A 16,678-nucleotide genomic window follows, 5' to 3' on the forward strand; every position below is an offset into this window, starting at 1 on the left:
GCTGAAGCTCCAGTATTTTGGCCACCTCATGCGAAGAGTTGACTCATTGGAAAAGACTCTGATGCTGGGAGGGATTGGGGGCAGGAGAAGAAGGGGACGACCGAGGATGAGATGGCTGGATGGCATCACAGACTCGATGGACGTGAGTCTGAGTGAACTCCAGGAGTTGGTGATGGACAAGGAGGCCTGGCGTGGACAGGGAGGCCTGGCGTGCTGCGATTCCTGGGGTCGCAAAGAGTCGGACACGACTGAGCGACTGAACTGAACTGATACTCGTATCATCTGGCCTAGGTTTATTTTAATATAAGCTAAGTAAAATAATATTATAGCTGTTACAACTTTGTCAGCAAGGAAATTTACTTGATATGAAGAAACTTTTTAGGAAAGAAAATGTAAATGGGTTAAAGCTTTTCACTAAACTCTGTTAAGAGTAATTATGTTTTAGTCTGTCCAGATTTTGGTAAATTGAATTTCTAGGGTTCTGCTAAATTAAGTGATGGAAGTTTACTTAATGGGTAGGGTACTCCCAAATAAAATGATAACAGCAACATTAATTACTGATAACTGGCTTTCTCTTGCAGAGAAACTAAAGGTGTCTTGGACTGTTAATGAATGTTTGAAGCCATCTTGAGATGTTCTCTATAAGAAAGCAAATGTTTTTTAGAAACTATCGTTGGTATTTGTGCTCACCAATCTACAGAATGCTAATATAAAGGTCAGTTCATGGTTGCCTAAGGAGAGTAAGATATGTGTTTTCAGTAAAGAGGCGTGAGGAATGGGGTTACATTTTATTATGGGAAAAGGAAGGATGTCTGACCTAAGAGGTGTTTGTTTTTGAATGGGCAAATTAAGTGATATCTGCAGAAAAGTTTTGGAAAGTGGACTCCAATAGAAGAATTTTGTGCATGATACAAGTTTTCTTAACAGGTTGAACTGCCCTTGATAACAGATTGTAATTTCTTTACTTTTAGATAATCTGCTCTGTATTTACCTTTGAAATCTTTTATTGTTACTTTGGTTAAGTGATGACTTGTTTCACAATGACCTGTGATTATCTCTGAGTGTTTTAAACCCCTTTGATATTCTTTGCAAAGTTTCCTAAGTCTTTTTGACCTCTCCCTAACTTTGAGTGCTTCGAAGAGCCTCCTGAAACATCCCAAAAAGAGATACAAACTAGCTTCATCTGATATGTTACATTGCATGGGAAGTAGTGTCAAATGAGCAATAAGTCTTCTCCGGCCATCAGTTCAGTTCAGTCGCTCAGTCGTGTCCGACTCTTTGCGACCCCAGGAATCGCAGCACGCCAGGCCTCCCTGTCCATCACCATCTCCCGGAGTTCACTCAGACCCACGTCCATCGAGTCAGTGATGCCATCCAGCCATCTCATCCTCGGTCGTCCCCTTCTCCTCCTGCCCCCAATCCCTCCCAGCATCAGAGTCTTTTCCAATGAGTCAACTCTTCGCATGAGGTGGCCAAAGTACTGGAGTTTCAGCTTTAGCATCATTCCTCCCAAAGAAATCCCAGGGCTGATCTCCTTTAGGATGGACTAGTTGGATCTCCTTGCAGTCCAAGGGACTCTCAACAGTCTTCTCAGGTTATAGTGTATGGCAAATGTTACTAATATAGATATTTTAAAATTTATGTGGAGTTCCTAAAATTCTGACAGGTGTGGTCAAATGTCAGTCATAATCCTAGTTATTGTCTGCAAGTGAGGTATGGCACAGCAGTAACCCAGTTACTTTATCAATTCTAATCAGAAGTTACTGGGCCGAATCTGTTTTACAGGTGTAAGGAAAACCTTCCCTTCAAACTAATTATGACTTATAGTAATTTGGTAAATTAAACTTTTGTAAGTAGAATTGAAATATTTAACTTTTTTTTCCTCTATTGGCTCCCTCCAGAGTTTGTAAACTCTCAGGTTTCCAGCAGCTTTAACAGACAGATTAGGTAAGCTACCTCACCATCAGGTATAAAAATCTCAGGGTATTTTGGCAACCTTGTAAAAGAAGGAATTCACCTAGATCTGTAGGTGAGACATGTGATAAGCTCTTGGCCTGACCTTCCTGGCCCTGAGAGGGTTTGTTTTTTTTTTTTTTCAGAAGTTCAGTCTGACAGTCCTTATAAAAAATTTCAGTAAAGCAAAACCCTATGATCAATTATAGTTATATAAAATTTCAGGCCAAGGTTTTTTTGTTTTTTTTTAGATCAGACTTATTTTTTTTCTTTTTTTTTTCAGACTTATTTTTGCGAACAAATTAGTTTGAATGTGAATATATTTGGTAGAAATGAGAATAATTTTAGAGAGAAAAAGATAACATTTCAATGAATGTTAAATCCCAGTTTTGTTAACAGAGGTCTGTAGTTACTGACTCACTTCCCAGATAAGTTCCTTGCTGTTATGCTATATTAATGGAAAGTTAATTGAATGATTAAAAGGACATTCTAAATTTTATTTCTGAAGTTTATCTCAGTAATCTCAATTCCCACAACCTCCAAACGGGATTATGTACACCAGAAAGGACTGTCTCCAACCTGGGTGGAAGGGCTTTCGATCAGTTACTCTTAACTAGCTTATGTGCGGTGAAAATGAAGGGAAATTGACCCTTGGATTAATTGCCTCTTCTACAGGCCCTTGCAGCGGACTGGTCTATAGACAGGACTGCTGATGGTAAACTCACCTTAAAAGGATGCTCAAACAGAGGAACTCACAGTTAGACCAGGACGAAAAGAAGGTGACATCAGAGGTAGGCAGCTTACCCAAGACGCTGGACCTGACTTGTATGACCATTTATAATGTTGTCTTGACTTCTTAGACCTTTGCATATAAATCAAACGCTTTTCTATCTCGAACACGATCCTATGCTAGTTATAAAAAGTCAATCCAAGTATTGGGTTGTGGCCAATCACCTGTGTCTAGTACTTCTAGGCTACCTTGGTGGGTTTCTCTACTCCAAGGCTCTAACTGGATGACCCTTAGAAATTTTTTCTAGAAGAAAGAAAGTTCAGTCCCCTGTGGGCTACTCTTGATATCACTAGGTGGGATTCTCTCAGCTGGCCAATTAAGAATGCCTGCTCTGACCCCAGCCATAATATGAATCTTCCTCTAAGTCACTCAAGCTCAGTCGGAGCAACAAGCAAATTTAGCCAAGGAATGAAACAGCCAGGCTGTGGTCATTTCGGATTTAGGGCCTCCTTTATCTTGGAAGCAGTTAGGTTATACTAAGGATAGCCAGCCTGGTAACACTAGGAAGCTGGGCTGGGAGCCTGAGGCTAACACCCCTGAATGATAAAGAGCCTAACTATGTCAGAGGGCCTGAGAGTATACTGGGCTACACCTAATGGAAGTTCCTGGCTTAATTCTTACTTATCCCTTTAAAATACTGCCAGCCACGTTAGTTGTTCTTTGCCCGTTCTACAAGATAACTGTCTCTTGTGTTAATATTACCAAATGTGTGACTGAACCTCCAGCAAAAATAATGACCAGCTGACCTGAAGCAGTTGATCGAATATATGGTTCCGTATGCGCTCAGTGACTGCGATAGTGTAACTCTAGATATGGGAAGATAGAACAGGCGGGGATTTTCCCGGACCTTCACACGCTGAGGAAGACAGCTGGCCCAGAGCCCTCTGGTTGCTGTCGATGAACTTACTCCAGTAACAGCTCACCTAGGAATGAGCCTTTCTAGCAGAGTGGGACAAAATGATCACAAAGTGCCTGCGAAATGCCTCCCAAAGTACGGTCAAGTTTATCACCGTGAGGGCCCTGCCTACTTCACAGTGGTCCTCGCCAACGGTGCTCGCATCTGCCTCCACGAGGGTTAAGCCGTGCGCCCCAGCAGCAGCTGACCTCCAACACCCGCTGAAGGAGCTCAGGGTGGAGCGCAGGAGCCAGGCCCTCTGTGCTCCAGGAAACCGGCTGGACAGGTCTTCAGAGAGTTAGGGATTCAGGAGCTGACTTTATAAGCCCAGTTCTTATACCTCCTCATATCTAGAAAAGCTCTAAACCCTTCATGGTGACGACTCTTCCTTGTGACCAGCAAAGGCTTCACGAGACTAGTAAAAAAGCCTCTGTAAAAATACGTTCTTGATTGCACGAGCCTACCCTTCCCCAAGTCACACACACGGTGGCCTCCCCGCGGCTGCTTTGGAGCGGTCTCTCAGAGCCGTGTGAGGGGCTGCCTCCTGGGCTGCAGGCCTCTGCTGTTGTTCACTGGCTCCACCGTGTCCGACTCTTTGTGACCCCGTGGACTGCAGCATGCCAGGCCTCCCTGTCCTTCACCATCCGTGTTGTAGCCACGCGTTCCAGGAAACAAACTCACTCAGAAGGACAGTGCAGATAGTAAAGTGCGGTTTATTACACCGGCGGCCCGAGGCAGAGTCTCCTCTTAGCCAAGGACCCCAACCAGCATTTGTGGAAATCTTTTATACCCCATGTGTACATGTCTGAACCCACCACCCCAAATTCCTTGAGATTTACATAAGCCAAGGAAAATACAATCCCAAGAACCCCATCATTCACGTGCTCTGTGCTCAAGTGCTCAATTAGCCAATAATCAATAAACCTGAGGTTACACTCCGATAGATACAGAAAACGTTACGGCCTGTCTGGAGGAAGGGGTCATTAGTGTGTGTTTTCTCTTAGGCGATGAGTAACCTACAACGATCTTCAAGGTTCCCCTGCCTGGAGGGGGTCTTACCCTTCTGTTGTTGTCTTCATAGGCACTAAACACGGAGTTCAGAGCCTATTGGAAAGGTGGCTGAGCATAATCAGCATGAACAGGCCTCAGATGGAGTCCAGGCCCTATGAATCCCTTCTTCACCAGAGTTTGCTCAGACTCACATCTGTCGAGTCGTTGATGCCATCCAGCCATCCTATCCTCTGTCGTCCCCTTCTCCTCCCGCCTTCAATCTTTCCCAGCATCAGGGTCATTTCCAATGGCTCTTCCCATCAGGTGGCCAAAGTATTGGAGCTTTAGCTTCAGCATCAGTCCTTCCAGTGAATACTGAGGACTGATCTCCTTTAGGATGGACTGGTTGGAGCTCCTTGCACTCCAAGGGACTCTACAGTTCAAAAGCACCAGTTCTTCGGTGCTCAGCCTTCTTTATGGTCCAATTCTCACATCCATATGTGACAACTGGAAAAAGTCTTTCAGTCAGCTCAGTTCAGTCGCTCAGTTGTGTCCGACTCTTTGCGACCCCAGGAATTGCAGCACGTCAGGCCTCCCTGTCCATCACCAGCTCCCGAAGTTCACTCAGACTCAGGTCCATCGAGTCCGTGATGCCATCCAGCCATCTCATCCTCGGTCGTCCCTTTCTTCTCCTGTCCCCAATCCCTCCCAGCATCAGAGTCTTTTCCAATGAGTCAACTCTTCGCATGAGGTGGCCAAAATACTGGAATTTCAGCTTTAGCATCATTCCTTCCAAAGAAATCCCAGGGCTGATCTCCTTCAGAATGGACTGGTTGGATCTCCTTGCAGTCCAAGGGACTCTCAAGAGTCTTCTCCAACACCACACTTCAAAAGCATCAATTCTTCGGCACTCAGCCTTCTTCACAGACCAACTCTCGAATCCATACATGACCACAGGAAAAACCATAGCCTTGACTAGATGGACCTTAGTCGGCAAAATAATGTCTCTGCTTTTCAATATGCTGTCTAGGTTGGTCATAACTTTTCTTCCATGGAGTAAGCGTCTTTTAATTTCATGGCTGCAGTCACCATCTGCAGTGATTTTGGAGCCCAAAAAAATAAAGTCTGACACTGTTTCCACTGTTTCCCCATCTATTTCCCATGAAGTGACGGGACCAGATGCCATGATCTTCGTTTTCTGAATGTTGAGCTTTAAGCCAACTTTTTCACTCTCCTCTTTCACTTTCATCAAGAGGCTCTTTAGCTCCTCTTCACTTTCTGCCATAAGGGTGGTGTCATCTGCATATCTGAGGTGATTGACATTTCTCCCGGCAATCTTGATTCCAGCCTGTGCTTCTTCCAGCCCAGCGTTTCTCATGATGTACTCTGCATATAAGTTAAATAAGCAGGGTGACAATATACAGCCTTGACGTACTCCTTTTCCTATTTGGAACCAGTCTGTTGTTCCATGTCCAGTTCTAACTGCTGCTTCCTGACCTGCACACAGATTTCTCGACACAAGTCAGGTGGTGTGGTATTCCCATCTCTTTCAGAATTTTCCACAGTTTATTGTGATCCACACAGTCAAAGGCTTTGGCATAGTCAATAAAGCAGAAATAGATGTTTTTCTGGAACTCTCTCGCTTTTTCCATGATCCAGTGGATGTTGGCAATTTGATCTCTGGTTCCTCTGCCTTTTTATTTTGCCCCAAATAAAACTTAACTCTCACGCTGTGCATTTTTTCAAGTCCATGCTCCCTAAGCCGTGGTCAGGGCCCTGGAGCAAGTCCCAGTACCAGCCCCCCAGGCTGGCTTGGGGACCGGAGGACCACACCCAGGGCAGCTGGCCCCAGAAGTGCTCTGAGTGCCCAGCATCTGCTTAGCAGCTGTGGCTACACCCCCCTCCCCGACCCCGCCGGCTCTCTGGATCACAGCGGGGTAGTAGGGGGGAGCGGGCAGTGACCAGGGAACCAGGCTGGCTGACCCCCCCAGGGCCCCGAGGCCTCTCACAGCCCAGGGGCCCCCGCTAGCTTCAGTTCCCTAAGGGGTCCAGGGCCCTGTCCCCTTCGGTTGCCTTGAGAAGCCACCACTGTCTAGACCTGGCCCAGTTGGGAGGGCCCGAGTGAGTCTCCGACCTGGGTCCTCCCCGCCTAACCTGTCCGCGGAGGCTCCGGGAAACCACCTCTCCCAGGGACCTGGCTGCCTCTCCCGGTCTGGGCCTCAGTTTCCACACCTGCATAAACAGAAGAGAAGTGTGGAACAAGGAAGAGATTATGCAAACGCAGAGTGACAGGGCGGGGGCAGGCCGGGCTGGGCGGCTCCCATCTGGCCCCCAGCTCGGGGCAGAGGCGCTTCAGGAGAGCACAGATAATCCCGTTTCTTCCCGGAACCCCGTCAGGAGCCCAGCGAGCCGAGCAGAGAGGAGACCAGGGTCCGGGCCGCAGCCCCCCACCCTGCCCCCAGGGTTCACCTGCCGGGGGCTCCCGGCCCCGCCCCTCCGCCCACCGGGGGTATCTCCGCCCTCGCCCAGTCGGGGCGTGCCCCAGCGCCTACACAGCAGGCTGCAGGCAGGCACCAGCAGGAAGGTGCCAGCTCCCGCACCCCACCCCGGCTGTGGGGAGGACCTGGGAAGTCCAGCTCCCTGTGGGGCAGCTGAGGTTCGAGGCCCGTGGCCCCAAGGCCCAGGGCTGGAATCCCTGGATGGCAGGGACCACTTGTGCCTTCTCCCCTCCGCAGCATCATCCCTTCCCAGGCGAGAGCGCGGCCCTGCGGAGCAGGCCTGGGGGCGGGGGGTGGGGACTGGGATCCGGGGTCTGAGCGGCCGCCCCCGGACGTCCGGCTTCAGGATGCCGGTCCCCTCCCCTGGGTCAGGGGCCGGAGGGCCAGGAATGTGCTAACGGGGCAGCTTGAGCCCTGCGGGCGCTTCGGGCACCTGTGGACTTTGAGAGGGGACCGGGCGGGGCGGGGCGGGGCGGGGCGGCAGCGCGGGGCGGGGCCGGGCTTGGGGAATATTTGACCCGCCACCTCCGGCCCCTGCTGCGCCGTCTGCAGACGCGGGCCGCACCATGAAGCCGTCCCTGCTGCCCTGGGCCTTGCTGCTGCTGGCGACTGTCCCCGGCCCGGGCCTCCGGCCTGCAGCAGGTATGCCCCCGCCCTGCCCTGCCGTCCCCCTGTCTGCCCGCTGCAGTCAGACCCAGCGCAGAACCTCCCTGGGCTTGGACTCCTGTCCATCCGTCTGGCGGTCCGTGACCACACTGGGGGCTGATGTGTTCAGTCGCTCGGTCGTGTCTGACTCTGCGACCCCATGCGTGGCAGCGTGCCAGGCTTCCCCGTCCTTCAGCATCTCCTGGAGTTTGCTCAGATTCATGTCCATCCTGGAGGGTGCTAAGAGGAAGAAGAAATTCTGGGGAGCCCAGGGCCAAGGGGCTGCTGGTCGGGATTGGGGTGAGGGTGTTCTGGGCTATGCCTACTCTAAGCTAGCTGGGAGCTGGAAGGCGGTCGCAGCCGGGAGGGAGGTCGCCGGGGAGGGGGAGCGCAGCCAAGCCCTTGGACTGAGACCCGAGCCTTGATGGAGGAGCCCTCAGCCCCACTGGGCCCCCTGGCCGGCTGGAGGCAGGACCACGGGTCCCTCTCAGGGGGGCTGAGCCCGAGCAAGTCCTGGGAAAGGCCCTGCGCTCCGGAGCCAGGCCCCTGACCCCCGCCGGGCCAGGCCAGGCTGGTTTTCACCCATTCCCCAGCCCCCTCCAGCTTCCCATCCTAGGAAGCACCACATCCCCCTGCCGCTTGTCTTACTTAGAGCTTCACTCAGCCTCCTGCTCCACCCCTCAGGCCATCACAACCTCGGTCAATAAATATTTATTGACGCTCCTGAGTGCCAGGCCCTGCACTGCGTGAGGCAGGGCTGCAGCGGTGGCTCAGGCCCAGGCTTGGCCCTTGACCAGCCCCGGGGTGGGGGTGGGGGCGGCTGGGACGGGCCAGATGGGACAGGGGCCTGCAGCGTCCCCCGGTCTCCACCCTCCAAGCTGCGTGGCCAGGCCAGCCCCAGCGGGACGGCTCCCCACAGCACCCCCCCCCAACCAAACTGCCCTCTGCCCTCTCCTGGCCTGGCTGAGTCCTCTGCTGGAAATGTCCCCTAAAAGGAGGGGAGCACCCCTCACCTTCTCCCCCGAGGGTGGGGTGGGCTCCCTTCAGGGCTTAACCCGTGGTGGGCAAGCCCGCGATGCCCAGCAGAGAGATGGGACCAGTTCAGCCGGCACCAGCCCCTAGTGGGCCTCCAAGGGGACTCTTGGCAGCCACATCCCCAGACCCCAGGCTGGGTGAGCCAGGGAGGTCCTTTTCCAGGCTCCGGTCCACTGATGCTTTAGGAAGTGGAGGCAGCTCCCCGGCCCACATCGGGGCGGGGGGAGAGGTGGGGGTCAGGCACGCGTGGCCATCAAGCACACCGACTTGGTTGCTGAGAGTCAGTCTGCCCAGGCAGGGAGGGGGAAGGAAATGGCACCCCACTCCAGTCCTCTCGCCTGGAAAATCCCACGGACGGAGAAGCCTGGTGGGCTATACAGTCCATGCGGTTGCGAAGAGTCAGGCACGACTGAGTGATTTCACGTGTCCCCAGATCTCCCCCAATTCCAGCCAGTCATTCAGGCCAACGAACTAAGAATTAACCGCCATCCCTGACTCCGAGCCCTGCGGGGTTTCTGCTGTCTCCTCATGGTGGTCAGCGCTGTTCCCAGCCAGCTGTCTCCTGGGGCTGCTTGTAAGGGGCTCCCAGGGAGAGTGAGACAGGCACCCTGTGCTACGTGGCCCTGCGCGCCCTCTCCTCCAGGTGCCCAGGGGAGCTGCTCCCAGCGCTGCGGAGACCAGAGCGGGCCATGTTCCTGCCACCCGACCTGCTTTGGCCTGGCCAGCTGCTGCGTGGATGTCCGGGATTTCTGCCTGGAGATCTCACCCTACTCTGGCTCCATGATGGGAGGCAAGGACTTTGTGGTCCAGCATCTCAACTGGTCCAACCCCGCTGACAGTGTGATCTGCAGGTGGGAGGCCCCCGAGGGGGCACGCTGGGGCCCAGACCCCCTGGTGGGCTGGGTGGGGCCCCAGGACCGAGGGCTGGGGCTACTGGCCCGATGGGTTCCCTGGGAGGAGGCTGGGAGCCTCGGAGAGGGTCGGCCCCCGCCGGCCCAGCCTGTCCACCCCCTCTGCCCCTCGCAGCTTTAAGGAGAGCATCCAGACCCGCGGCTACGTGGACGCCTCCGGCCGAGTGCACTGTGTGTCTCCCCTGCTCTACGAGTCCGGCCGCATCCCGTTCACGCTCTCCATGGACAACGGCCGCTCCTTCCCGCGCTCGGGCACCTGGCTCTCCGGTGAGCCCGACGGTGACGGCCGGATGGTGGGGGAGGAGGACACCGGGCCGCACCCTCCCGGGCCCAGTGCCCTCACAGGGACTCTCCCGGGCAATAATCTGGTTGAACCAGTCACTTTGGAGGCCTGCCCTGGGTGTGGGCTCCCCAGACTCCTTTCTCCACCCACTGGCATCCACGCGGGGATTCCAGCCCAGAGGGAGGAGGACTAGGGGGGAGTCGGCTCTGGCCAGGGCAGGGGAGGAGCCAGCCCGGGGGCAAAGATCAGGGCCCCTCCTGTCCCAGCCCCTGACCTTTCCTACTACAAGGGCACCGTGGCCCCCGAGGGACTGCCTTGGGAGGTCCCCACAGCTCAAGGAGCCCCGGACCTCCTCCCCGGACGCCCTGGGCCCCAGGCCTTCTTTCAGCCCTCACCTCCCCGCCCCCCGCCCAGTGCACCCCAGCAAAGTGTCGGACTCCGAAAAGAGCCAGCTGGTGAATGAGACCCGCTGGCAGTACTACGGCACTCCTGGCACGCAGGGCAACCTCACCCTGACCTGGAACACCTCGGCCCTGCCCTCGGACACCGTCACCATCGAGCTGTGGGGCTACGAGGAGACAGGTGAGGCCGGCAGCGGGCCCTCCGCGGCAGGGGTCGAGCCCCTGACCCCCACCGGGAACCTGGAGCTCACGGACATGGCAGAAAGGAGACTCCAGGTGGGGGGAATCCAGCCGGGGATTTCGAGCCGGAAGGTGTTGGCAGGAAAGGGCAACTGGCTGGAGCGGCACAGGGAGGCGGGTGGGGGGTGGCTGCCTGGGTACCGGGGCTGGAGGAGGTGCAGGCGTTTGCAGTTCCTGGATACACGGCTTGTCCTGGGAATAGGGACGATGTGCCCCACGCCATCCTCTCGGAGCCCCGGAGGACTAGCAGGCCTGGGCCCAGCCCCCTCCCCCAGCAGGGCAGGCCCGCGTGTGGGGGCCATCTGTCCGTGGCCCCCACCCCCACCTGCACCCCGGGGGTCCCAGGTCAGGCCCCGGGGCTGATGAGGCCTTCTCCCCCGCCCCCACCCCTCAGGGCAGCCGTATTCGCAGGAGTGGGCAGCAGCGTGGTTATACCTGTATCCCTTGGCTACCAACGTCCACAACTCCGGTTCCTTCACCTTCACGCCGAAACCTGCCCCGCAGAACTTCCAGAGATGGGAAGTGGGTTCCCTCCGCATTGTGGACAGCAGACACCGCGCGGGGGAGCAGTAAGGACCGCCCCGGAGGACGAGCCCTGGGCCTGTCTGTCGGCGGCGGGGGCGGGGGTGGGGGGGGGGCGGGGGTGGGGGGGGGGCGGGGCCAGGGCTGGGGCAGGGAGGGCAGCCCCGAGCGTGCGTGCGTCCCCCACAGGGATGTGCAAGCGCTCTGGAGCAACGAGCACGCGCTGGCCTGGCACCTGGGTGATGACTTCCGGATGGACCCTGTGGCCTGGGCCCGAAACCAGTGCCTGGCCTGGGAGGAGCTGGAGGACCAGCTGCCCACGTTCCTGGAGGAGCTGCCCGACTGCCCTTGCACCCTGGCCCAGGCCCGGGCTGACTCTGGCCGCTTCCACGTGAGCCCCCCACCCCAGACAGGGACTGGGAGTGGGCGAGGGGCAGGCTAGGGCTGGCTGCCCCCACCAGCAAGGGCCACGGTGCTCGAGGCATCACAGGGAAGGGAGGCGGAGGCCTGGGAGGTGAGGCTGGGGGTCTGAGGCCCCAGAGGGGTAGGGGATGGCGGAGGCCCGAGCCCGTGCAGGTGACAGCCGCCAGCCCCTCTGCAGACAGACTACGGCTGTGACCTGGAGCAGGGCAGCGTGTGCACCTACCACCCAGGCGCTGTGCACTGCGTGCGCTCGGTGCAAGCCAGGTGAGCCCGAGATGGAGGGCAGGGCGCGGGGAGGGGCAGGGTGCGGGGAGGGGCAGGGCCGGACCCAGGGCGGCCTGACCCTGTCTGTGCCCGCAGCCCCAAGTACGACTCCGGCCAGCAGTGCTGCTACACGGCGGATGGCACACAGCTCCTGACGGCTGACTCCACCGGGGGCAGCACCCCGGACCGCGGCCACGACTGGGGCTCACCCCCCTACCGCGTGCCGCCCCGCGTGCCCGGCCTCTCCCACTGGATCTACGACGTCATCAGCTTCTACCACTGCTGCCTCTGGGCACCTGAGTGCTTCCGCTACATGAACAGACGGCCCTCCAGCGACTGCCGCAGCTACCGGCCCCCTCGCCTGGGTGGGTGCTGGGACGGGCGGGCACCGCCCAGGGCAGAGTCAGGACAACCCACCTCACCTTCCGATCTTTCCAGCCTCCGCTTTCGGGGACCCACACTTCGTCACTTTCGACGGCACCAACTTCACATTCAATGGACGTGGCGAGTACGTGCTGCTGGAGGCCGCGCTGACCGACTTGCGGGTGCAGGCACGGGCCCAGACCAGGATGGCGCCCGAGGGTGAGGCCAGGCCCCGGGGGCTCTGGGTGGCTCAGGGTCATCCCTGGGGAGGGGAGCTGAGCCCGGTGGACCCCGTGTTGCACCCACCATCCCAGGCTCTCAGGACCGAGGCACGGGGCTGACGGCGGTGGCCATCCAGGAGGCCGACTCGGACGTGGTGGAGGTCCGGCTGGGGGACGGTGCGGGGGTCCTGCAGGTGCTGCTGAACCAGGAGGTGCTCAGCTTTGCGGAGCAGCGCTGGATGGACCTGAAGGGTGAGGGGGATGGTGGGGGCCCCATCTGGGGGTCCTAGCAGGAAGGGAAGGGGGACGCAGGGTGGAGTCAGGGTATGAGGGCCAACAGCCAGTCTCCCCCTTACAGGACCCTGGTGTGGGAGCTCCTTTCAGAGCCTGGGCACTCAGACCCGCTGCCCGGGGTGCGGGAGTGTCAAGGCAGGCTGGGCCCTGGGGACGCCCTCCTGGCCCTGAAGCCAGCCCACGCGTCCTGGGGCTGTGGGATCACAGCACAGCACCCACAGGGGCGACCCTGACCCCACCTCCACGTGTGCCCAGGCATGTTCCTGTCGGTAGCCGCTGGGGACAGAGTATCAGTTATGCTGACGTCAGAGGCCGGCCTGGAGATCAGCCTCCAAGGGCCGTTCCTGAGTGTGGCGGTCCTGCTGCCTGAGAAGTTCCTGACCCACACGCGGGGCCTGCTCGGGACGCTCAACGACAACCCGGCCGACGACTTCACCCTGCGCAGTGGGGAGGTCCTGCCGCCCAGCGCCAGTTCTCGAGAGCTGTTCCGGTTCGGGGCTGACTGTAAGAGGCCACAGGCAGGAGGGGAGGGGGCACGGCCCTGGGGAGGGCTCGGTGGAGGTGCGGGGAGCCCCCAGACCCTCCCACCCGCCAGGCCTGCTGCTATCTTCCCAGGGGCCGTGCAGAACGCCTCCTCCCTGCTCACCTACGACTCCAAGTTCCTGGTGGAACACTTCAAGGAACGGCCTAGGCATGACCCCACTTTCCTGCCCCTCCTCCCCGAGGAAAGCTCCGCGAGCCCCAGCCAGGCGAGTGCGGCAGCCGACCTGTGTGGGGACGACCGTTTCTGCAGATTCGACGTGGCGGCCACCGGGAGCCTGAGCGTGGGCAACGCCTCGCGAGTGGCCCACAGGCAACACCTGCTTCGCGTGCAGAGCCTGCAGCCCGGTGAGGGTGACGGGGCGGGGGGGGGGGGGGGGGAGGCGAGGGCGAGGGCGCCTGGCGCCGGGGCACGGCCCCCCAGGCTGGTGACAGCGGGCGGCGAGCTCAGGTCTGATGTCTGTGCCCGGCCCCCACCCCAGTGGTGTCCTGTGGCTGGCTGGCCCCTCCCGCCAACGGACACAAGCAGGGTGAGAGGTACCTGGTGGGCTCCACTGTCCGCTTCCGCTGCAACAACGGCTACAGCCTGGCTGGGGCAGAGGCCAGCACCTGCCAGGCTGACGGCACCTGGTCCTGGCCCACCCCCACGTGCCAACCAGGTGAGAACACCCCGCCCACCAGAAGCCCCGCCCACTAGTCCTCGCCCTACCCATACTGCCTAACCCCGCCCACCAGTCAGCCTAGCCCCGCCCACCGGCCCACGCGCCCGCGCCCCAAGTCCGCCCCACGCGCGCATGTGCGCACGCCTGCACCCGGTTGCTGGGCGCACTCACAGCCCACCGCCTCTCCAGGACGGAGCTACGCGGTGCTGCTGGGCATCATCTTTGGAGGCCTGGGGCTGGTGGCCCTGGTTGGGCTTGGCTACTGGTTCCTACGCCGCAGGAAGAGCAACACGTGAGTGAGACCCCTCTCTCCCAGGCCGGGTCCACTCCTCCTCGGTTCTCCTGGGCCCGCCCCCCGCACCCCCACCCCCACCCCGGGTCGCGCATGGGACCACCGTGCCTGCGCTAGACCACAACTCTGTTGCAGGGCCGTCTGGGGTTCGCAACCCTGAGCAAAGCATGCTCGGTCAGTGGCACAAGATGCACGGAGCCTCCCCGAGGCCAAAGCGCAGCCTCCCAAACTTCCAAGAGCCTGCACCCCAGTACTTGAATACTCGGGTTCCTAGCGCCAGACACGTGGAACCCGGACACCTGGTACCTGAGCTTGTCAAGCCAAGTGCCCTGCTCTGTCACCGAAGGCCCGAACCCCGAACTGTAACCGGGGAGCTCCTGTGGCTCTGTTCCCCGCATGCCCCAAACCCTAGTTCTCCAGGCCCGGGGCTCCGTACCGTTGAATCCCGAGGCCTGTCTCCCGAGCCCTGACATCCCAGTACCTGATGTGCAAAGGCCAGTACCTCAGATCCCCTGCCCGTGCCCCTGACCCCCAGGGTGAGCCTGCTGACCCAGCAGTGAGCCCCAGGGCCGAGCTGCCTTGATTCCCAGGCCCTGGGGGCTGGCTGCCAGAGACTGTGGCTGGGTCCAGCCTTGGGCATGGAGAGAGCCCTCCTAAGCTCCAGCCTTGTAACTCTGAGTCTTCTGGGATGGGGGCAGAAAACAAGCTCTGGTGCCCTCCATGGTGTCGATGCTTGTGGTGGTGTGCCTCGTTCCCGGGAGTCCAGTGGTCGCCCTGGGCAGTGCACGGCACCCAGAGTGACCGGCCCGTCCCCAGGCTCCGACTCTCCGCCTGTAAAGTGGGATCTAGAACGGTGACCGCGTCATGGGAGCGGAAGGGTGCACGAGGTGCTACACTGGGCACCCAGCTCTGGCCCAGCCCCAGAGGCAGTGTGGTAGCGCCACGTCCAGCTGGTCCAGGCCCCTGGGCCCTTTGCCCAGGACTGTCCAGAGGCGAGTGTACAGGGCCCAGGCCTCTCGTGAGGGTATTGAATGGGCACTCTGGGGGGCCTGGGTAGGATGGCGCTGGGTTTCCATCAGAGGTCTCAGACGGGGAAGTGCCGGGGCTTGTGGGTTGGAGGTGGGTGCCTGCTGCCCAGGGCTGGTGGCTCTGCCTGAGAGGATCGAGGGTCAGGGTGCAACCTGGAGACACCTGGGGCCCTGGGTAGGGCGCCCTCAGCAGCCTCGTCACGGCCGTGCTGAGACTGGCCACACGGGGGCAGCAGAGGGCGAGAATCGCGGAGGTGGACGCTGCCGGGGACCCAGGCCACCAGGGAGGGCCGGGCAGGCGCCCCAGCAGGCTTGCGGTCACCGCCTCGGCCAGGGCTCGTGCAGGCCCGCCTGGGGTGGGGGACGCCTCGAATCGCCAGTCTCGGAAGTCGTACAGGTTACCCACGGTCCAGCAGGCACTGACCTCCCTACCTCCTCAGCCCTGCCTTTGGCAGAGGGGCCCGGGCAGAGAGGCCCGGGCGGGGAGGGGGCGGGCAGCAGGTGCCCCTGCCGGGAGCCCTAGGGTGCTGCGTGTGGTGGGGCGTGTTTGAGGGAACACAGCAAAGGTGGGAGGGTCCCGGGGGTGGTGCCCAGTCAGTGCGTGTCCTTCCAGACCCCACCGGGCACCTGCCCACCCCTGGCTTCCAGCTCAGGACAGGGGGGCTGAGTGCCCACCCCTTGGCCCCTGGGCAGGTACTTTCCTCCCTGGGGATGAGGTCAGGCAGGGCTGGCCTCCCACCAGCCCGAGCCCCACGCCTCCCTGGCAGGGCCAGGCTGGGCACTTGTGGGTGAGCAATGTGGGGGCAGCCGCTGAGGCCCGAGAGGGAAGACTGGCCTCCTCCTGGCTCCCCACCCCACCCCGTCCCTCTGGGCCTGGGAGTCGCCCCCTCACCCCCACCCTGGGCAGGAGAAGGGATCCATTGTGGCCCCGGCCGCAGACGTCAGGCTTTCCCAGTGCCAGGGGCCGACCAGCCTGGGAAGCCCCAACACCTGGCAGAGGTTTTCCCGGGGCCCTGAGGGAGTTTGGGGGTGCGGCCAGGCCTGTGTGAGGCTGCAGGGTCCCAGGGCTGGGCACAGGGCCCTGGAAACATCAGTGGTGAGGACCCTGGCCTCAGAGAGGTGTCCTCCCCAAACCGTAGCCCCAGGGGATGACAGCCCCAGAGCCCAGTGCCAGAGGAGGGGAGGAGGCCACGGAGCCACGTGGGGGCCTGAGCCTCAGCAGCAAAGGCCCCTGACACCCCCAGCCTCCGAGGAAGGAGCCCTCACACTCCAGCCTCCCCCTTGGGCCTCCTATCGCTGATGTCGGGGCAGGAACCCCTCGGCAGGCTGCTCCCTCCCACAGAGCCCCAGGTGACCCAGTGCCTGCCCCGGGCCAGACCCTTGCTGGGAGACCCCCGTCCCCGTGGTCTGTCCTGCTCGGGAGGAAGG

General features: G+C 59.3%; 1 protein-coding gene and 1 long non-coding RNA gene across 3 annotated transcripts; both read left to right on the forward strand.

Moving 5' to 3' along the window:
• The first annotated feature begins 2,183 nt into the window (after window positions 1-2,183).
• On the forward strand, window positions 2,184-6,356 carry LOC138422846 (uncharacterized). The gene is made up of 2 exons (XR_011250038.1): window positions 2,184-2,744; window positions 4,720-6,356. It is a non-coding gene; the product is annotated as an uncharacterized lncRNA (long non-coding RNA).
• Window positions 6,357-7,601: 1,245 nt separating this feature from the next.
• SUSD2 (sushi domain containing 2) lies at window positions 7,602-14,943 on the forward strand. Of its 2 annotated transcripts, XM_069558380.1 has the most exons (16): window positions 7,652-7,768; window positions 9,450-9,657; window positions 9,833-9,984; window positions 10,415-10,582; window positions 11,036-11,210; window positions 11,353-11,554; window positions 11,765-11,850; window positions 11,947-12,215; window positions 12,289-12,432; window positions 12,528-12,686; window positions 12,984-13,232; window positions 13,344-13,419; window positions 13,522-13,616; window positions 13,751-13,927; window positions 14,120-14,222; window positions 14,358-14,943. In XM_069558380.1, the coding sequence occupies exons 1-16, from the start codon at window positions 7,693-7,695 to the stop codon at window positions 14,380-14,382; spliced, it is 2,364 nt and encodes a 787-aa protein (XP_069414481.1). In that variant the 5' UTR covers window positions 7,652-7,692; the 3' UTR covers window positions 14,383-14,943. The 2 variants fall into 2 exon arrangements, with proteins under 2 accessions (XP_069414480.1, XP_069414481.1); XM_069558379.1 differs by having other exon boundaries at window positions 7,602-7,768; window positions 13,344-13,616.
• Window positions 14,944-16,678: the final 1,735 nt, after the last annotated feature.

Source organism: Ovis canadensis, chromosome 17 (genome assembly GCF_042477335.2).
Source record: "Ovis canadensis isolate MfBH-ARS-UI-01 breed Bighorn chromosome 17, ARS-UI_OviCan_v2, whole genome shotgun sequence".
NCBI classification, from domain to species: domain Eukaryota; kingdom Metazoa; phylum Chordata; class Mammalia; order Artiodactyla; family Bovidae; genus Ovis; species Ovis canadensis.

Coding starts and splice junctions, on each gene's coding strand:
- SUSD2 (XM_069558379.1), top strand. CDS start 7,693: ATGAAGCCGTCCCTGCTGCCCTGGGCCTTGCTGCTGCTGGCGACTGTC. Junction 12,433..12,527: donor GACCAGGATGGCGCCCGAGG/GTGAGGCCAGGC, acceptor CCACCATCCCAG/GCTCTCAGGACCGAGGCACG. Junction 14,223..14,357: donor CGCCGCAGGAAGAGCAACAC/GTGAGTGAGACC, acceptor ACTCTGTTGCAG/GGCCGTCTGGGGTTCGCAAC.